Here is a 20,655-nt window from a genome sequence, read left to right as displayed (position 1 = left end):
TTATCCTGGGGTACTTTTATAATCAAGAACTGTGCTTAGAGATTTTTGTTTTTGAGATGGCATCTTGCTATGTTTCATTCTCAAGCCTCAGGTTCCAACAACTGGGAATATAACTTTTAGTCATTGTGGCCAGCAAGGCCTCAAGTTCTTATTTTTTGGGGTGTGTATTATGCTTTATATCTAGATGCCCTCGCAAAATTTCATGTGATCACAGCATGATTTTTGGGAGCTGACTGGATCATGGGGGCATGACGGTCAATGGTTTATTCCACTGGTCAGTTTATAGCTAAGTGTAACCATGAGAGGTAAAGCCTAGTGGGCGGAGGTCCGTCACTAGTGGCATGACCTGAAAGGATATAAACCTCCCTCCCTCCTCCCTTCATCTCTGTTTCCAGCTTGCCACGCCATAAGCAGATTTTCCTCTGTCAGTTCTCTCCGCCATGCAGCCCTACCTCCGGAGCCAGTGGACTATGAACTGAAACCTCTACTAACTGTGAGCCAAAATAAGCCCTTCCTGCTTTAAGTTATGGGTGTCGGGTACTGTGTGCCTGCAAATGAGGCAAGTAACCAAGACAGTGGCATATAATTAAATCAGTTAGCAACGTTTTGCTTGATCCTGGCTACTTCATAACTCAGCTAACAGACTGAGTTTTAGGCTCACACTTCTATTTTGCCTAACACAGTAGATGTTTCATTCCCGAAGGTAAGCTACTGTATTAACTTTGTGAAATGGCTGTATGGCACTGCTCGGTGCTCTGAGGGCAAATTCTGTTTCCTGGGTTCAGAATTTAAGTATGCCACAACGTAGGTAGCTCAATAAGCTTTCGTATTTTCCAACTGGAGGCAGCACTAAATGCTTTTGTTCTACTAACAGAGCCAGGCACAGAAACAAGCTCCAATTCTTTAAAGAAGAATCACCCTGAGCCAGCCAGGCCCATCCTTAAAATTTCTAACCAGTATCTGCAATTCACCCTGCCAGAAGCTTACCGCATTTTTCTTTTCTCAAACCCTCCTTCCTCATTCAATGACTTGTAGATCTTTAGTGCTGGTTAAGTCTTGGCAACGACAGCATATTACCGGATAACTCTTAAGATTCTTATATTCTTTTTAAAATTGCGTTATTAAGTCCCTCGAGCGCACTTACCCTGACGGATACAGCACAGTGAATCTGCACACAGCCCTCTACAACCCCAGATCGAGGAAGAGAACGTTTCCACGTTCAGCCGAGATTCCTCGCGGTCCTGCCCCCATCCCTCACAGGTAACCATTATTCTAACTTCTCTCACCATCCTTAAGTTTTGGAGGCAGTGGGAAGTGGAACGATTTGGCTCTCACTGCCGTGGGGCCTGATAACACTCTGGGTCTGGTCTCCCAGAGAGATTCCGGGGTCTACCGAGCGAAGGGTCTGCCATCACCGACCCGGATCAAGCCTAGCAGTACGCTGAGGGTGCCTCGGAGTCCCTCCAAAACGCGCGGCGGGCTCCACGTCGGCAGCGCGAGAGACGACACAATGGCTGCCCCGCTGGCGCCCGCGCCGGCTTGACCGCCAAACCCGCGTCTCTCTAGTGGGCGCTCCGCTAGAGCCCGGGGCAGTCGGGCGTGGCGCTGGGCGCGACCCGGGGCACAAAAGCGGCCAGAGGTGGCGCTGCGGGCCCTAGGATGTGGGGCGCGCGCGCATTGGCTGAGCTTTCTCCGGCCGGCCGCCGCGGCGCCCACCTCCTGGCCCACTCTCCGCGCCCCTATTGGCCGTTCGCATCTCACTGGAGCTCGCTCCCGCCCCCCCTACTCCCTCCCCAATGGAAACTGGCCGTGGGGGGGTGGGGGGAGGCTGGAGCTGGGACGAGGGTGAGTGGTCCTCCCCGTGAGAGTGCGCAAACAGCCAATCGGGGGCGAATTTGGAAAGGGGGCGCCGCGCCAGCCAGTTACGTGCCAAGGAGCGGTCGGAGTTGATGACGCAAGCGCAGGCCACAGCCAATGGGCGAGCGGCTATCTGTCCGCTCTACAGCAGCCTGTCGGGGGCGGTGGAAACGCGAGTGAGGAGAGCCCAAAAGCGGCGGCGCGCAGCCTTCGCTGAGGTGCCAGGGAATTGTGAGGCCCGAACCTCTGTGTCTAGGTGAGCGGCAGGGGCGCCGCTCCACTAGTCCGCTAGTCTGCGGACTCTTCTGTGTCCCGCCGGGACAGTGGCTGCTGGAGCCCGGGGCAGGGCCGAGGTGGGGCTGTCGTCCCGCCCCCGCCCTCTTCCTCTGCCTCGCCCGCCCGCCGGGAGAGGGGGTGCTCTTCCCCGGCCCGGATGGTCCCTGCCACCGCCCTCCCGGGAGCTGGGACCGCCAGGGCGACGTAGTGAGGGGCCTAGCCCGGGGTCACAGAAGCCAGAGGCGCCGCCCGAGGTGGGAGGCCGCGTGGAGGTGGCGAAGGTGGGCCGAGTGGTTAATGGGGAGCAGATTCGCGTGCGGGAGAGAGGGTGGCGGCAAACGGAGGCCTGTGTGGTGCGCATTTAGGTGCTGGAGAGGAAGAGAGTGATGGGGAAGGTGATGCACAGAAGACTGTGTCCGGGAAGAAGGCGCAAGGCCGGGGAGTGTGTATTCTCGGAAGTAGGCATCTGTAGGGGTTGGGGGGAGTCTGCTGGAAGCCGGGGGAGAGCAAGCGTGGGATTTGAAGGTTAAGGCTCTGGACCAATGGGAACACGTGGATCTGGAGTGTAAGGCGCGCCTTCTGAAACCGGAAAGTGACTGGGGGCAGAGGTTTTTACTGTGGGGTGAGGTGGAGGCTCACTCTCACTGAAAGGCGACTTTTGGCCAGTTAGTACACACCTGGTGAGGGAGATAGTTTTATGTGTGCCAGGTGAAGGCTATGAATATTTTATGAATAGTTGAGCAAGAACAGAGTTGAGGGGAGCCCCAGATAGCCAGATTCATAGGTTCATTCACTCTGATGATGGGCCTATCCCTCTGATTTGTGGATTCCCACTACTAAGATTGATTCCTGCCTCCTCATCCTTCTTTCCACTCACGTGACAGTGCATTTAATTTTTTGGTCTCGACAGCACACAGACTTAGCCTCTCAGGAAAGAAACTGGCATAGTTTGATTTTGATTCGATGGAAATGAGCAATAGCTTACTTTACATTAAAACAGTAAAATATGTTTAAAGGCAACATCAGAAGATAGTCTTGGAAAATCTTCCCTACAGGGAAGTTCTCAATGATCTTATTGAGTATGTGTAATTCGGCATAAAAATGATGCAAGCTTTCTTACGGTGAAACAATTGATGTACAATTACAGTTTGTTATTCTACATGATCAACTTTTTTGATGCAGTGGAATTTTTCTCAGCCTTGAGAAGTTTTGTTAACTAAATGGTATCAAAGAACTTTTCACTCAGGAAGGAAAGAGTGGTCTTTGTGTACTACTGCTGCTGCCTTTCTGTTTGAAGTTTTTGGACTGTTCGTTTTTGGGGTGTGGGCAGAGGTTGCGGGGAGAGAAGAGGTGGTAGCAAAGGTGGCCCATTAGCACAGTACCAGTGGCAGATTTAAGTGATAAGGCTAATTAATGTTGAAGATAGGTTAAAAGGATTGTGAATATTATGTTCTCCAGGAAAAAATAAAACCAAAAAGAGAGTGGTTACTGTATAGGATGTTTACTTGTTTACTAGATGAACAAAACAAATAATGGATCATTCTTTGGGATGTAGAAATAATTTTTTGGTTTTTCGATGATCACATGTTACTTTTAGTGCAACAGAATATCTAAGTACTGAGGCCTTTTGGAGCAGATCCAGCTGGTGTGCAGATAATTAGGGAAGATTTCTGAAAAAGGTGAGTTTTGAGCCATTATTAGAACTAGGAGTTGGGTAATAGCTTATTGGAAGATAAGAATGACAGTCCAGTAGTTGCACGTGATATAAACAACTATGGATAAGACTCATAAATGAAAAATGGTTTGTAAAGAGAAATGAAGATTTGAGTGAACATTAGGGTTGCAACTTAGTTGGTATCAACTAAACATTTTGTTGCAACTTAGTTGGTAAATGATAAATCTTTGCGGTAGTTAGCAGAGTCAAGAATTAGATCAATTGATGGGTTGAAAGTAGGTAGTAAAATGCCCAAAATATTTTTGATAAGACAACGTAGTGAAAATAAGTTGGGTTATCAAGAAGTACATCTGATAGCCTTAACACAGTACTCAGAAATACTTTTGAGTCTTACACTGGACCATATTGCTAGTTACAGCAAAGTTTATTGGGGGTTGTCTTGTGCAAGACACTGTTTTGAATATCTCAGGTAGCGTCATCTTTTGAATGTACTTTATAGGTGAAGGCCTTGAGATTCAGGACATTTAACTGACCTAAACTTATATAGCTAGTAAGTGGTAGGTCAGGATTGGTAAAGTCAGCCAGTAAACCTTAATGGAGCATGTACTGGGCACTACACACTATGCTAAGTGCTGCATAATTGACAGAATCCAAAGGTCAGGCCTGAGCAAGAGATTGTTAAAGGACAGCCCGTGAAGGGGGAAAGATTACTTGAGGAGATGCCTGTGATACCAAGAAATAAGTTGTTTCAGTAAACCTATAACCAAACAATTTTTAAGGAAGAAGGAAAAGTTTAGTAACTACAAAGTTAACTGACTAGAAAGACCACTGATTGAGAAGAAATTATTGAGTTAGGGACAAAAGAAATATGGATGTAGTCTCGAAGTCTGGATAAAAGATACTAAGATATGGGTTAGTAATCATGCTTAATGACAGGTACTTACTACAAATTCATTCAATATGATCACATTATCATCAAATAATTCATAGGAAAGATGATAGTAGGGCCCTTTTAATGTTCTAATCATTGGTTAGATAGATTCTGAGTGATTTAAAAATACTTTTTATTAACACATTTCTAAAAGGAGCATTGTTTTAGAATTAGATGGTAAAAGTCATTTAACAGAAATGAGCTATTAGGGGCTATGTGATTCTGAACTTGGAGTGAGAGAAAGGATGGTCTCATTTTAGTCTCTACTCCAAATGAGCCACTTTATCAGGCTTGCTTTCATCTTGGAAATGTCTGGATTGTTAATTGGTAGGAACTGAAAAATGGTATTTGCTTAATCTGGGTAATCAGGTTACTAGAGCATCCTCAATTGAAGGGGTAAGTCTTAACTCACCTAACCATTTGTTTTCTAAGAGTTTAACCAATGAATTTGAGGTAAAAAGAAAGCAAATCATTTGTAGGGTTGAGTAATTTTAAAGTTTTTTGCTGGCCTTTATAGCCTTCTCTTCGTATGCATCGGTACTATGGTTCCTCTCTTCAGGAAGTTTTTAATGGGCTTAGAGTTTTGAAAGTTCAGTAAAACAGTATGAAAGTGCTGAATTTTGAACTGATCAACTTAAGCGTTTAGAAATTCATCACTTTTTTTTAAAGTCAGCAATTAAACTCAGGATTTTGTGCTTACCGGGCAGGTGCTTATGATGCTGAGCTGTATCCATGGCTTTACTTAGCAACTAATTATTCCCAAGTAGACTACTAAGGATTTGCCCTTGGATCAGTACAGATTGATTGTAGTCTCCTAAATATAAAGGAGGAGTCTTACAAATCAGTCAGTTCATTTATTTTGCAGTACTAGTTTATTTTGCCTTTCCCCTGAACCACACTCCCAGTCCTTTTTTCATTTTTTGTTTTGAGGCAGGGTCTGAGTACATAGCTAAAGTTGTGCAGGGTGGTCTTGAACTTGGGATCCTCTTCCCTTAACCTCTTAGAAGGTTGGAATTATAAGCATTACCACCACACATTTTGCCCATAGGGGTTATGGGAAAAAGTTAATGAAATTTCTGTTTTATGTAGACATTATATTTCTTAAATAATATTTAATTTTTATATAATTCTCTTGTGTGTGTCTCATCTTACAGATGAGGAGAATGAAGTTTAGAGAAGTTACTAATTTTCTGAAGGTTGGAGAGCCAGGTTGGCAGAAGTAGTTTTCAAACTTTCTTTTGTCTAATTCTAAAACTCTTGATCAAGTAATAAGGATTTGTTAATTCCTACACTTGAAAAAATACCACATAATCTGAGGTGTTTAGTAACTTTGTTACTTTAGAAGTGCCAAGTGTTGTGCCTTGGGACACTGCCTCTAAATAAATGATACTTATTTTAAGATGTGTAATGTGTAACAGGGTGCGTTATATAATATTTTCTCACTTTAGAGATGTACAAGGTCTGATTAAAATATCAATAAATAAAAAAATTTAAATTTTGTTTGAATAAAAGACATACCATAAAAATACTCCTCCTTACTCCAGACACACTTAACTGTGACATTCTTAGCACTCTGAAGGCAGTTCTGGATGTCCTCTTTCATGAGTGTCTTAGTTGCTTTGTCATGGATGCTTTGATGTTCTGAGTTGATTGAAAATACTTACTATTCATGGTCATTTTGACTTTAGAAAGAGCTAGAAACTGCTCAGTACCAGTTCTGGTGATTAAGATGGTTGAAGATACTTGAATTTTTTTTCGATTTGCGTTTTCGTTGGATCATACCTGTTACCAATATTCACCACATTTTTGATTCCATCCTTAAAAGATGTTCATAAACTTCTAGAACTCCTTCACAAGGTGGCAAGAATGATGGAATTAGTTTGTTCTAAGAAAGGGAGACTTTTGATGGCGATTAATGAACAATGTCTTTTAGCTATACTAATTTTTATTAAACGTTCACTATTTGAGTACACCTTGTATATTTCATATTTTAGTATTTTTTGAAATGGAGTTGTATTTTACAGTGTCAATTTCAAAATGTTTTTTAAATAAGTACTGTGTCTTAAAGTCATGTGTCTCATAACTGAGGAAGTATAGTAGATTCATAAAGCTTTCATATGTAACCATCTTGTGTTCACTTTCTAGTCTCTCCTTTATCTTATTACTTTTTAAAAATATAAAATATAGAATTGAGACATTCATTACTAGTTCATTTTCTTTACTATTACAGTATAGAAAAATGTCTTAATACTGAAAATTCACATTGAGTTGTGAATCAGCAGATTTGACTTTTAAATTTGGTTTTGTTAACAACTTAGTATGTTTTAGGCAAGTCACTTCCTGCTCTCTGGGTTTGAATTTCCTTATTTGCTAAATGGAGGGAGGAGGAAAATGTTTAAACCAGTTGAACATGTACAAACTTTGCGCATTTCTTTTCTTTCTTTATTTTTGGGGAGAGGGGCTTTTTGAGACTTAAGTCTCACTTTGTAGTTGCAGGCTGGCCTTGACCTCATGGTGATCTTTCTACCTCAGCCTTCCAAGTACTGCAATTACTGACATGTGTCACCATGCCCACTGGGTCTTCTTTTTTAATTAAAAACATTGGTGTTTTAGATACTAGATACAGTTCCTTAATATTTTGTTCTTTTTCTTCTATCTTCCCTTCCCCGTCAGTTTTGGGTATGGTGGGATTCTTAGTTTATTAGAGAAGATAATTATTTTTGATATTTAGTTACTGAGACAGGAAATCTTAGAACCCATCAAATTGTTAGCATATTTTGTCTCAGTTAACAAAATATCATAACTAATATACAAAGAGCTGATGAGAGGCTGGGTGGATATAGTTCAGTGAGTGCACTAAGCGTCCTAGCTAGAATATTCCTTGTGGGTGTGTACAATCAATTGCCAGATGTAAGTCACTTGAAAGCCTTAAATTGTAACTTGTTTTGTGTGCTTATACATGTGTTTAACTGTGTTAACCATTTGAAAGTTTTAAGATTTTGAAATATCTACTTTAAGAACGTGATATTAAGACTTGCTCTTTTAAACAACCCTGAAGTAACTCATTCATTAATTCATTCATTTTGCAGTGTTAGAGATTGGACCAAACATGCACATGCACACACATATACACATACAGTAAGCATGGCAGACAGCTGAGCTACTTTCATGACTTATTTGCATGTACATATATTCATAATTTGGGTCCATTTGTATCTGAAAGTTTGCAACTTAAATGTTAGTAAGTTGAGAGCTTACTGTTACCTACTTTAGGAATGTAGTATCTGTCTTGTACTTCTAACCAACCTAGAAGTCATTCATTCATCATTTTGCAGTACTGGAGATTGGATACAAGGCCTTGTACATGTAAGGCAGGTGTTGTGCCATAGATCTTCACCCTGAGGGCCCAAATATCTACTTTATGTAGTTGTATTTCATGAAATTGTCAGAAATATTGGCATGGTACTTAATGGGGAATCCTGTGGGTTAATTAGTGTTATATCTTATTAGTAGATACTCTGACTGAGAATAGTCTTCAGGTATATTTCATAATGCAGAAATTCTAAATGTTCTGGAACCTCTTTGAGAATCACTTCAAAGCTTTGTTGTCCTTTAGGAAAATATACACACACATTTAATTTTTCATAAAATTTTAGGTGTTTATTAAGACTCAGAACCTGTTCAGATCCTAAGGGTCTGTAGATCCTGGTATAATAGTAATTCATTCTTTAGTATACTGCCAAAATTTAATTATATTTTATGTATGTTGTTCAGTTTTTATAGATATTTTTAATAAAAGTGATCAAATTACGAAGTTAATTGTACAAATTCTTGGTTTTAAAAAATTAAACCAGTTGTTACCAGTTGTTAATTGGATTTTTGGGGGTAGATAACTTATATTCAGTTTAATATGTAGGAATGATTTTATAAAAGATTTTGGAATAAGTGTGTGGTACTTTGTATCATGGCTGCTACCCATCCTGAATTAATAGTATAATATATAAGAATATTATAGTGGAATATATAAGAATAAATAAGTGCATAATACATTTTGTTTTTCCCTTAAAGGTAAAGGAAGAAAGGGTTTTGACCTTTCTTGCCCTTAAACAGTTTTGAATTGTGGAAGAAAGGATCTGTTATTTTTTCATAACTATATTGAAATAACTTAGAAGCAATGGTGCTCTGAGGACATAAGCAGTCATCATTTACTTACTTTGAAGAATGGTCTTAAATAAGTTTCTTACAATGTGTATTTTGAAAACCTGTAGATTGCACTTAAAACTATGATCATCATAGTGGGTATTAGCATAAGTAGAATCCTAACGAGATAGGAACCAGGTGAATTTGCTGGTAATGGGATATTTGACTCTGTAGAGCAGTGTGTAAGACTGTTTGAAGATGGTAAATATTATGTGAATTGCTTTAAAATGATAACCTTTTTGTGACCTATTGGAGTTAATAATTCCCTTGGTGGGGCTGAGGGTTTAGCTTAGTGGCCCAAATACCTGCCTGGCAAGTGTGAGGTCATGAGTTCAATCCAAGAAAACAAAAACAAAAAAATTCCCCTGGTATCTAATAATATAGGTTTAGGATACAACTTATTCTTACGTAGTAGAAATACACACTTTGAGAGCCAGAAGATCAGTGATAGAGCACCTCTTCCCTACATTTAGTAATTGACTGGCGAGTTTGATTGATTTGTCCAGGATTACTTGGTTATGTCAACTCCCAACAGTGAATTTATTACTCAATCTGATATTTGTTAAATATTTTTAGCTTATTTGGTTGTCTTTACATTTTTAAACTCAGTAGCCAAAAAAGAAAGTGTCTAACTACCCAGGGTGTTTAGCACTGTGACTTTGATAAATAGACTTAAGAATTCCTTGAATTTTTATACTCCAGTGTTTTCACTTTGCCATGCCTATTTTTACCCCATTTTTGGTATAATAACCCATAGCTACAAGGCTTATTAGGCTAGATCTATTAGCATCTTAATTCACTACCACAGCTGAAAACTTACTGAAAATTTAGAAAATCATTAGATAGCTTTCCTCATTTTTATGCCTTTCTGAGCTGATTGGATACAAGGTATATATAAGAACCTGGCAAAGTTTTAAAGATAAACTAGGAAAGGAACTTTGAGAAGAAGTTGTGATTTAGGATTTAGCTCTTTTAAGGTATTCCTTGTCGCTCGCTGTTCTTTCTCACCCAACACTAGAGACGGAGTAGTCATTGACATTCAAAGAAATTTTTACTATTTACAAAGATGATCCAATGTTGAATTCTTTTACTACATTTGCTATGGCCAAGTGGTCAGGAAGAAGTCTGGTCCCTATATTAGTGACTTCACTCAGGCTTTTTAAATCCCAGACTTTAGCTGGAGCTTTAGTATAGGTGTTTTGGGGGTGTTTTGTCAGGTGTATAGATGGTTCCTAATTAAAACACAGAGGTCTTTATCTTAAACTATAGATTACTTTTAAACTAGTTATACAGTTGTACAGTGTATTTTTGCAGGGTTAATAAAATAAACTAAATTGATGATAATGAAGCCAAACCAACGGGACCTTTAATTAAAAACCAGAATAATGGTAGTAACTGAAAATCATGACTAGCTGAAGATTACAGTTTAACTGACTGTGAGTATATCTCTTCAGAGTTTCAGAATTACAGCTTTTGTATGTGGTAGAAACTGCAGCATTGCTCGTTGCAGTAACCTATTTGAGTGTTTGGTATATTCTAGGAATGTACTTTTCCATTTCTTGGTAAGTAGCTTAATGGATTATTCAAATAGTCTTATAGATAAATCAAAGGAGTGTCACACTTTCTTATTTGCTGTCTATCAGGCGATTTGGCCCATTTTTTTGAGTTGTGACCTCAGTAGCTTGATAGGATGGGTGATCATGAGCTCTTTATGAACATTGTTTCCTCAGCTGTACTGGGAAATTCATGAAAAGTAGGACATAAAAGGAGTTCAGTGGATTTCTTTTATAGTTTCTGGTTTGCTAATGTAGTTCCCCAATCTGGTTGGGTACAGTTTCTCCACCTTAATGCTGCCTTGGATGACTGAAGCCTGTTTCTAGGTTCAGTCTTGAAAACATAAGGCAGTGTAAGAAAGCGACACACTCAAGTAGAACTTATGGTGTACGGGAAGTTCAGAATACTTTTCTGCTTTTAAGGATTACAAGTCTTAACTGCTTCTACAATCAGCAAAATAATTCTCCCACCTTTTAAAAAAGATATTTTAATATTTATGAGTAAGATTCGATAGATTTTAATTAGTCTATACAAGATACATAATAAGTAATTTGCTTAAGTCAGTTCTGGAGTAAACCTTAAGTAGTCTGCATATAGTTTTCAGGGAAAACATCATACACTTTCTTGTAATATCATTTTTACTGGGAAATTTGAAATATTTTTATATTAACCTTGTTAATATAATTAAGTTATTTAATGGACAGTGGACTGTTACTAAATTGTTAAGCAAAACAGAATATTTGGATTTTCTGTGCTGTATTGGCAGAATCTGAACAGCTGTCTTTGGTAGTACATTTAAAATAGTAGAATACCTTCATTTATCAAACAGTGTCTCTTGAGTGTGAAGATACTGGGATAAAGATTTCTTATAGTCAAAACGTTTTTGTTAAAGTAGGAAGTGAATATAGTATAATAGTTTATTTAAAAAAAGAATGCCTGACTTATGGGAAATACTTTCTGTAAAAAAATTATCTTCTTCCTGGAATGGAATTTATATTTTTCTAAGTAGTGACCCACATCTAAGTAATTTAGCTAATTGCTGTAACTGTTTATTTTAGACAGCTCCTTCTGTTTAGTATTCTGTATTACCAGCCTGTGTATAACAAAAGCACAGCCCTTCTTTTGTGAATTTTATAGCAATTACCTTACTGACGCAGACCTTGAGCTCAGAAACAAACAAAGTGGATGTTAGTAAAAAAGTTTAAAGTTTTCTGTTCAGCAAAAAGTTTAGATATGTCATGTCTAATGGAGTAGAACTTCACTGTTGTGTTTGATCTTCATGTTACTCAGAAAATCTTGAATCTAATTTTCTTCATTGTCTAAAATTTTCCAGGATAATAAGATCTTAGAAGTATTTTGGTCTTGTGAAACTTCTCGTGCTTTATAGAATAACACCAATGTATAAAATAGTTGCATAATGGCCCAAGAACTACCTTAGACATTGGAAAAAATAGGACACAGAGTTAAATATTGCTATACCAGAGCCTGTCTGTGTAGGCAAACAGAGTGGTCATTATATCTGCTTCAATGGGTGCTTACACTGGAGTTGGACACTAGCATCTTTTATTGGAAAAAGAAATGTTGACTAAGATGCTAGAACTATTGTTTGTGGAAAAATGCCTCATAAGCCTTAATTTTCGAAAAAGGAACCCACTATTCTTAACAGTTTGACTTTGGTAATAGACAACTTGGTAGTCTTTAAAATTTGTTGCTTATAACTTTTAGAGAAAATTTTCTTTTAAGTTGAATTTTTATTTTATTTATTTATTTTTGAGACAAGATTTCACAGGCAGTTGAGGCTGGCCTTGAACTCACTTTATAGCCCCGGCTAGCCTTGGACTAAAAGTAATTCTCCTGCCTTAGCCTCTCGAGTGCTGGGTTTATAGGCATGTACTGTCATGCCTGGCACTAAGTTGAATCTTAAAACAAAGATTCCATCCAAAATATATGTGTTCCGAAACATCACCTACATGATAAATATATACAATTCTGTTTGTCATTTAAAAAAAGTCTGTAGTTACCAAAGTATAGTAGAAAAGACAGTAACTAGAACATTGGTTCCCCAAATATCTCTAGATGGCAGTTTATCAGAAAATTCTGAGATCCCTTGAGGAATAGAGGAGAAGTACCCTATAAGATCCTCTGTCTTCATAGAGCTCCAGGGGCTCTAAGTAAGTGCCCCTTGAGTCAGATTGCTCTTTTGGCCTTGAGTCCATGATCTTTGCGGTTTGGTGGGGTATCGGGGTTAGTTTTGCGTTGTGGGAGAACATACAGTGTACCAGAGATTTCACTGTGAGAAAGTACTTTAGGTTTACAGTGGCATCTGTTGGCAGTTTTTAAAAATTTTTACATGCCTGGTATGGTGGCATACACCTGTAATCTCAGCACTTCGGAAGCTGAGACAGGAGGATTGCTCTGAGTTCAAGGCCAGTCTGAACTACATGTCTCAAAACAACAATAAATTAATAAATAAATACTTCCCGTTGGTGTTAGGGATTGAATCCAGGGCCTCCAGCACAGTACACCAGAGTTCTACCATTGAACTACATCCCCAGACCCTGGACTCCACTTTAGGGTAGCTGGCACCAGTGGTAGTATTATAGGGAATATGAATACTGACTGGTACTCAGAATTCAGCAAGTGTTAAAGTTCTGTCTTTTTCTTTTGCATGCATACTGAACTGCAAAAGACCATTGGCTAAATTGATCAGGAGAATCTCAAAGCTGCAGCCAAGTAACTGTGGGCATGGTTCTAACATTGGAAAACCATTAGGGTGCTCACTCATCTGAGTTTATGTCTCCTTGAATATGGGCTATCTTCAAACCGCTTATAATCAGTGGAACATGACAGAAATTATGCTGTGTGATTTTAAGACTTGTCCAGGAAAGGGGAGGGAGCTACCTAGTTAATAGAATTCTGATCTTTAAGATAGGAGTAGCTTTGTAAACTGTGTAATTATAATTAGCCTGAGGTTACCATGCTTTATGAAGGATCCCCAACTACCTCATTGGGAGAGGCAAACAGAGTCTGGAGAGCTATAACTGTTTAGCCAGAGTTGCTTAGCAGAGCCCTTTTCCAGATTTCTGACTCAAAAAAATTGAGAGAGAATTGATTTTTGTGATTAGAAGACAGTTTTAGAATGATTTTGTTGTTGTTGTTGTTGCTTAGTGATAACCAGAATACTATTTTTTCTAAATGTACTATTACATACAGAGGTGTACCCTCAATAAACGTACATATTCTCCAATGACTTGTTCTAGGATCTGAAATGTACCCTTTTTTTTTTTACCTTTTTTTGTTCATATATGAAGCTTTTTCCTACTGTTTTTTTCTATACCCATTTTGAAAAGCCACCCCATGTTTTAATTAAAGAGTATTTTTATAATTGCTGTCTTCCGGTTGGAAAGGATTCATCATGCATTTGTGACATAAAAGCATATGCATCATTGGAAGGCTTTTTGCTCTGTACCTGAATAGTGATATATAACCTTCTATTGGTTTTTAACAGCTTGGCTGTTTAAGGCAGCAAATCTATTGTTTGTTGGTTCTGTAGGCCAGAAATATGAAATCAAGGTGTCTGCAGGCTCATGCTGCCTTGAAACCTAAACCTGCAGGGAAGTTCTTACGACTTGTACTTAAATGTCTCCCCAAAGTCTCATGCAGTCAGAAGTGGGGCTTTTTGGAGGTGACTGGATCTAGAATGTGTGATTCTGGTATTAAGAATGTGATGCTGGAATTGATTCACAGTGTGATGCTAGGATTAAGGGTGCCCCAGCCTAGGTATGAGTGCTACTGCCCCAGGGGCAGGTAGCTTGTATAAAATATAAGGAGCAGAAAGAGGGCTGGTTGTTGGCATTGCTCGTTGCTTGGTGCTTTCTATCTTGCTGCATACTGTCTGCCATGAACTATTTCTCCTCTTTGATACCCCTCTGCCATGCTACTCTGCTTGGAGCCAGCCAACTGTGGAACTGAAATCTCTACAAACTGTGAACCAAATAAACCTTTCCTCCTTTAACTGCAGGTGTCAGGTATTTTGTTTCAATAATGAGAAAAGTAACTAAGACTGAAGTATATCTTTACCTCTTCTGCTTTCTTTTTGTTAGTCTTTGCACTCTGGCTGATAGCCCCATAACTTCCACTCTGATTCAGTTGGTAGTAAAATCAAAGATAATGTATTTTTAGACAGTACTGCTTCTTATGATGTTTTCCTATTTGTATTTCATTTTTCTGAATGTGGAATATTAAAAATCATTGTTTAGAACAGGATTTGGCAAACTGTGATTGTTAGGCAGGCTTCCTGTTTTTTAAGGTTTTTTGGGACATAGCCACACCCATTCATTTATTTATTGTCCATGGTTGTCCATTTTGCATTACTGTAACGAAATACTTGAGGCTGGATAATTATGTAAAGAAATTAATTAGCTCACATTTCTAGAGGTTGAAAAGAGCTGTGTCCATGTTGACCTCCTTGTTGACAGAGCCCTAAAGTGGTACATGGAATCACATGGCAAGAGATAGGGAGCATGTGTGTGTGTCCATATCCTCTAATCTCTGTCTTATACAACCATCAGTGTTCAGTCATGCAGGCTATACCCTGGTGATTTATCTAATCCAAGGAACTTTTCAAAGAACTCCCTTTAAATAACATAGCTTGGATTTGGTTCCACCTCATGATGACTTACTATAGGTGTTAAACTCCTGCATCAGTTTTAGTGGAGATAAACCATTTTTAAACTATAGCTACTTCTTGAGAAGCTACTACAGGGCAGTGGACTGTAAAACTGAAAATACTTACTAGTTAGTCCTTTACAGAAGTCTTTGCTCATTCTTGGTTTAGAATATATTGGAATTCTTTCTTTTATATGTTATTTGAAGTAATTTTTTTCTTTTTTATTAGTATATGTGTGCAGTACATAATAGTCATTCTCTTCATGTACTTTATGCGTGTACATAACACATCTTAGTTTTTTTTGGTTGTGTCCTGTTCCCCCTTTCTCCAAGTCTTCTTTCCCTTCCCATCTGCAAAAGCTCTTATTTCTGTTTTAGCCTTTTAAAGTCCCTCTTTCCTTCCCTATCCCCCATTTCTTACTCCCCTTTCCATTTGAAAAAGTTCCTCCTACTTCCTAATGTCTTTCGGATTTTTCACACAAGTGAAACCATGTGGTATTTAAACTTGTGTGCCTGATTTATTTTACTTAAGATTATTCTTTCCCTTTTTAAGCCATGCATTCTAAGGGTATTAAAAGATCATTTAGCTTAACTTTCTGTCTGCTGTTTAAATTTCTTTCAGTACTCTTGCCGAATGAGCTTCCAGCTCAGCAGTATAGGAGAATAAGGTAAATAGAATTAAAGAAATAATGACAGAACATCATTGCCTGTGACTGTTAAACACAGAAATTGCAACTATGAGTAAAGAAGATAGATAAAATATTTTATTCTTTGTCCCTTTGCTCACTCTATCATTTCCATTAATAGGCTTTGACTTTGAGTTTATTTCTATGCTAAAGGCAAAGGAACCGGTTTTAATAGAAAGATAAGTAGATCTTTCAGGTATTGTGAAAGGTGGTAAAGGTTCATAGGAAGCTAGATTTGAGTGATTACACATTCACGTTTGACTTTGAGATTCAGTGCTTAGTTTCCCTAAATTTGTACAACTAATACATAGGACTAAGTCCTTCCAAAAATCCTTTGTTATTTGCTGTATGCAGTATATAACAGTGCAGAAAAATGTGTACAGGTAGGCCCTGTTTAGACTTCAGTACTACATTTGATAGTGCTTCGTACCTCACTGCCTTATGAACATAGTAAACATTATGAAGGAGGGGAATCTTTTAGTAAATAAAAGAGAGATATATCCTGTATCAAGGTTATGGGATGGAAGAATTCTTCACTTTGTATTGAGGAAATTCAGCCTGTTGGCAGTTTCCTATATAAGTGTCATCTGGTTTTTAGGCTAAAGGATTTCCATCCAATAATGAAGTGAAACAAATTTAGTAGTAAAGATTAGCAGAAAGAAAAATATTCTTTTTCTTCCCCTGGCATACGTTTGTCAGATTTGTGGAAACATTTTCTAAATGCAGGTTGTAATTGTTGTAAGACAGGAGATACTGGAGAGTGGCTAACTGAAGGGGCAAGGTTGTACTTTCAATTTCTCTTTTTGGGGTACCTTTTGATAATCTGGATTTTTTTATTCTACAAAAATACTTATTTTTTAAAAATAGATAATACTTGGGCATAAAAATGTATTAGAGGATATAGTGTGAAAGGTAAATGCCCTCATCTCTGATCTACAGATCTCCTCTCTGGAGGCAACTAGCCTTTCCATTATTCTGGCAGAGTAACATGGTGTGTGTGTGCATCTGTGTGTTACTGGGGATTGAACCTGGCCTTCACACTGAGCTACATCTTCATACTCCTCCTCTTGCCCTTTTTTTTTTTCCTTTTTGAGATAAGATCTTACTAAGTTGCCTAGTCTAGGCTTAAATTTTCTCCTGCTTCAGTCTCTCTCTCTTTTTTTTTTTTTGTACTGAGGATTTAACTCATGATCTGGTGCTTGCCAGGCAGGTGCTTGTGCCAATGAGCTAAATCCCTGGCCCTGAGCTAAACCCCCCAGCCCAGTCTCATTTTTTGAGACAGGGTCTCAAAAAGGACAGGTAGTTCAGGTTATCCTTGAACTCACTGTATTTTTAAAATTCCTTTTCCCGTTAAAGAGGCTTTTTATACATCTTGCTTTTTGAGTTTATCATGAATACTATTCCTTATCAGTATACACTGACCCACTTCCTTCGGTTTTTAGATACAGAGTATACTATAATAGGAACATGCCAATTTATTTATCTGCTTCTCCTTTGGTGGCCTTTCAGGTTTTCAATCTTTTGCCATCATTGTTACAATAAATGCATCATTTTGCATATATGTAAGAATAGCTTCAAGGTAAAGTTTTAGAAATACAGTTTCAGAGTCAAAGGTAAGGGGTATTTAAAATTTGATAGATACTGCCAGATTGCCCCCATGAAGACTGAATTTGTTTTCTCTGTGTACCTTTATCAAATCTAACAGATTTTCAAGAGCCGTTTTTATTTTTGTTTACTTTTCATTTATATCTTTTGATCATCTAATTAATTGTTGGATTTATTAGCTTATTTATGTTACAGAAATTGACCCCTTTGTCTTTGATAGAGTATGTTCTGGGCCTCTTAACAGCATTTTGAAACACTATTTTGTTTATGAGATCATGGGTAAAGGGCTCTGTGTGTGTGTGTATGTGTGTTTGTGTGTAAGGGATATAATTGTGTGCCCAGTCTTTCATATGTTTTACTCAGTTTGCATATAAATGCTGTGTAGTGGAAGTGGGAGGATGACTTTATTATTTGTGTTTTAGACATAAAGAGACTAAGAACCAAACAGATGTAAGCAAGCTTATTGCCAACATAAATACGTGAGCCTGGCTTCCAACTCTGGCCTGCTAGACACAGAATTCCAAGGCTAACTCCATGTTGGCAATGACATATCTTACCTGAGAGCCTTTGTTTCAGGTAGATTTACCTTATTTGTTAGGAAGCAATTTATAAATAGAACTTGGTTCACTCAGTACTGAAATAAAATTTAGTTTCCTAATAGTTCACTATGTTTTTAACGGTAGTTAAATCCAGTACTTATTTCCAAAATAAGTTGCTCTGCATTGGATTACCTTGATGTAGCTGTTTGTAGAAATGTGTTTGAATTTGTTGCTACTCTTAAGCAAGATCTTTGAGATTCTTAGTTTCTATACCACTGCACTAATGTTAGGTCTTTCAGTGAGTGAAGTGTGGTATGATAGGAGTTAAATTTTCTAATTTGCTTATTTCTTAAGCTGAGAATTATAATACTGAGTCTCTGTAAGTGGCCCTCAGGAAAATCCTGGTAAAGCTTAATTGGATTTGAATTTTAGTGGTTCAAGAGTCTATGAAAGGATATGTAAAGAAGTTATTGGAGGAAGGGACATACATGATCAAAACATGTGGTATGCTTACATGAAAATACTACATGGAAACATTTTCTAAATTTATAGACACTAATAAAATGTATTTAAAAAATAGAAGTCTGTCTGAACCACTGGACAGTGAAAGTTTTATACTGACTTATAGTTTGTTTATCAGCTTTGAGTGTGCAATGTTCTAGAATCTTTAGTGCATGTATATATGGGCTGCCGAAGTAAGCACAAGTCTAGAATTTTGAAAGATTCTTCAGTTAAAACATTTGCCTTATTTCATTTGGAAACTTTTTGTTAGCAGATTCTTGTTTGTGGTATAAAATTAATAAAAGCCAAAAGACCTTAAATAAGACTGCTTTTTCCTCTTGTGGTGAATATACAACTTTAGAAGTGGTTAGGGTCTTCAAGATCATCTTTTCCAACCCCTACACTTTTTCTGAACTTCTAGTACTAAGAATTTTTGTGCCTTCTGTAAGTAAATATGAGCTGGGTTCAAATTTGACTGCCCATGCAGAAGTACGGAGTGACCATAACTTGGTGAGAGGTAGTTTGTGCTTGATATATTTTTCTATCCTTTTTTCCCCTTTTTATAGATTTCTCTCATTTCTAGTCAACCTTACATAAAACTTGGTTGTTATTCTACCTGACTGACCTATGGATTCCTTTCCTTTCCTCTGATTCCTTTCTTCTATTTCTTTATTCCTAATACTCCAATTTCCATGTATTTTACATTTTTCTTACTGTTTCACAGTCTACGAAACAAGCAGTTGGCATTACAGTGAAAGTTTTAATTTGGGTTGATTTTAGTTCTTATATTGGCATTTCTATTTTTGGCACTGAAAAATCTGGCCCTTTTTAACTGGAAAATTTCTGATTATTGGAAAACTCCATTCTCTCATTTTGATTGCTTTATCTATTTGAAGAACTCTTTTAAAAGTTGAAAATGAGGGCTGGGAATATAGCTCAGTGGCACAATACCTGCCTGATGAGTGCAAGGTTGTGAGTTTGATTCCCAGTACCATAAAATAAAATAAAATAAAATAAAATAAAATAAAATAAATTGAAGACGAGAGAAGATTTTGATTTGAATCACATTTTTGTAAATTCATAAGACAATGTGATTAGACTTCCACTAAGTTAGGACATTTAAGTGAATATAGTTAAAAGGTGCAGTTTATATTTTGTGGGGTGCTACCTTAGAAGTTCTCTGGTTCTCCATTTGTGACCATTTTTTTATAGACTATTTGCTCATAAGACTTACATATCTTCTTTTTAGAAAAAGGGAAGCAGGTTCGAAATAGTACTACTTTTAAGATCTCATGGCTTCTAAGTGGCAGAGTCTGGACTTGAACTTTTAGCAAGTAAATATATCTTAATCAAGTAGCTTTTTCTTCTTCTAATTTAGTTGTAAATGGAACTGTATGAAAAGTACTCTACCGTCACTGGGAAAACCTTTGTAAAGTAGCCTATATGAATTCTGTGAAACTAATAGTGGTTATTTGCTAGTTGGTATTTAGTAATTTAACTGTCCTGGGGATTCAACCTAAGCTCTTTGCACTGTACTACATCCATTCCTCCTTTACATTTTGAGACAAGGTCTTGAGGATTTACTAAATTGCCTAGGCTGGGCTTGAATTTGCAGTCATTCTCAAAAATGATTAAAGTCAAGGTCTCATTCAGCTTCCCAGACTACTGGGATTAGAGGTGTGCACTCTCATGCTGGGGTTGGTGTTTAGCATTTTGGTAGGCTTTGTGAAGAAAAGTTTCTGCTCCACTTTTGAACCAGAGAATCCAGTGCCTTGTGGAGAAAATATCTAATGCTCCTGTTAGGTGTCCACTCCTTTCCAAGTCTTCACTTGGTAACAGTGGGTTTTTTCTCTTCAGTATTTTAGTACTGCGTCTACTTGTCAATAGTTGTTAGAAGCTTTTAGCTCTTGTAGTCTGTGGCAGAATCCTGAATAGCATGCTCTGAGAGAATTGACAGCATTCCTTTTTTGGCTTTGTTTTTCCAGTAGCTTCTGTGTATACTAGGAAGATAATGTCTTAAGATGTGAAATCTCTGCACTTCCCTTAAGGGAAGACTCATTTTTATTGGTTTTGCCAGTAAGTTGGTAGGGTGATCGTGATTGGATTGGGAAAACCAAGAGTTTCTAGAGACAGGGTTTAAAAATATTCAGTGTTCATAAGATT

The 20,655-nt window shown here is 38.0% G+C and overlaps 1 protein-coding gene and 1 long non-coding RNA gene across 12 annotated transcripts in view; one reads left to right on the top strand and one right to left on the bottom strand.

The window, feature by feature from the left end:
• Positions 1-1,846, bottom strand: part of LOC111755606 (uncharacterized) — a 35,858-nt gene extending 34,012 nt beyond the window's left edge. Inside the window, exon 1 of one of the 5 annotated variants that reach the window (XR_010048405.1) lies at positions 1,287-1,846. This is a non-coding gene — a long non-coding RNA (uncharacterized LOC111755606). The remainder of the gene's footprint in view (positions 1-1,286) is intronic. The other 4 variants (XR_002790166.2, XR_002790167.2, XR_002790168.2 and 1 more) reach the window with 4 other exon arrangements.
• Positions 375-20,655, top strand: part of Far1 (fatty acyl-CoA reductase 1) — a 57,501-nt gene continuing 37,220 nt past the window's right edge. For 2 of the 7 annotated variants that reach the window (XM_063251869.1, XM_063251867.1), the window contains exons 1-2: positions 377-559; positions 1,127-1,260. In XM_063251869.1, coding sequence (XP_063107939.1) covers positions 527-559; positions 1,127-1,260 — 167 coding nt within the window. In that variant the 5' untranslated portion in view covers positions 377-526. Of the gene's footprint in view, positions 560-579; positions 704-1,126; positions 1,261-1,947; positions 2,114-2,225; positions 2,415-20,655 lie in introns of those variants that run through there. The other 5 variants (XM_023563272.2, XM_063251866.1, XM_063251868.1 and 2 more) reach the window with 5 other exon arrangements.

This window comes from Cavia porcellus, unplaced genomic scaffold (genome assembly GCF_034190915.1).
Source record: "Cavia porcellus strain 051 isolate PalLab524CR breed Dunkin Hartley unplaced genomic scaffold, mCavPor4.1 scaffold_6, whole genome shotgun sequence".
Classification (NCBI taxonomy): Eukaryota; Metazoa; Chordata; class Mammalia; order Rodentia; family Caviidae; genus Cavia; species Cavia porcellus.
The sequence above is the reverse complement of the archived record's forward strand: the minus strand, read 5'-3'. Positions and strand labels throughout refer to the sequence as shown.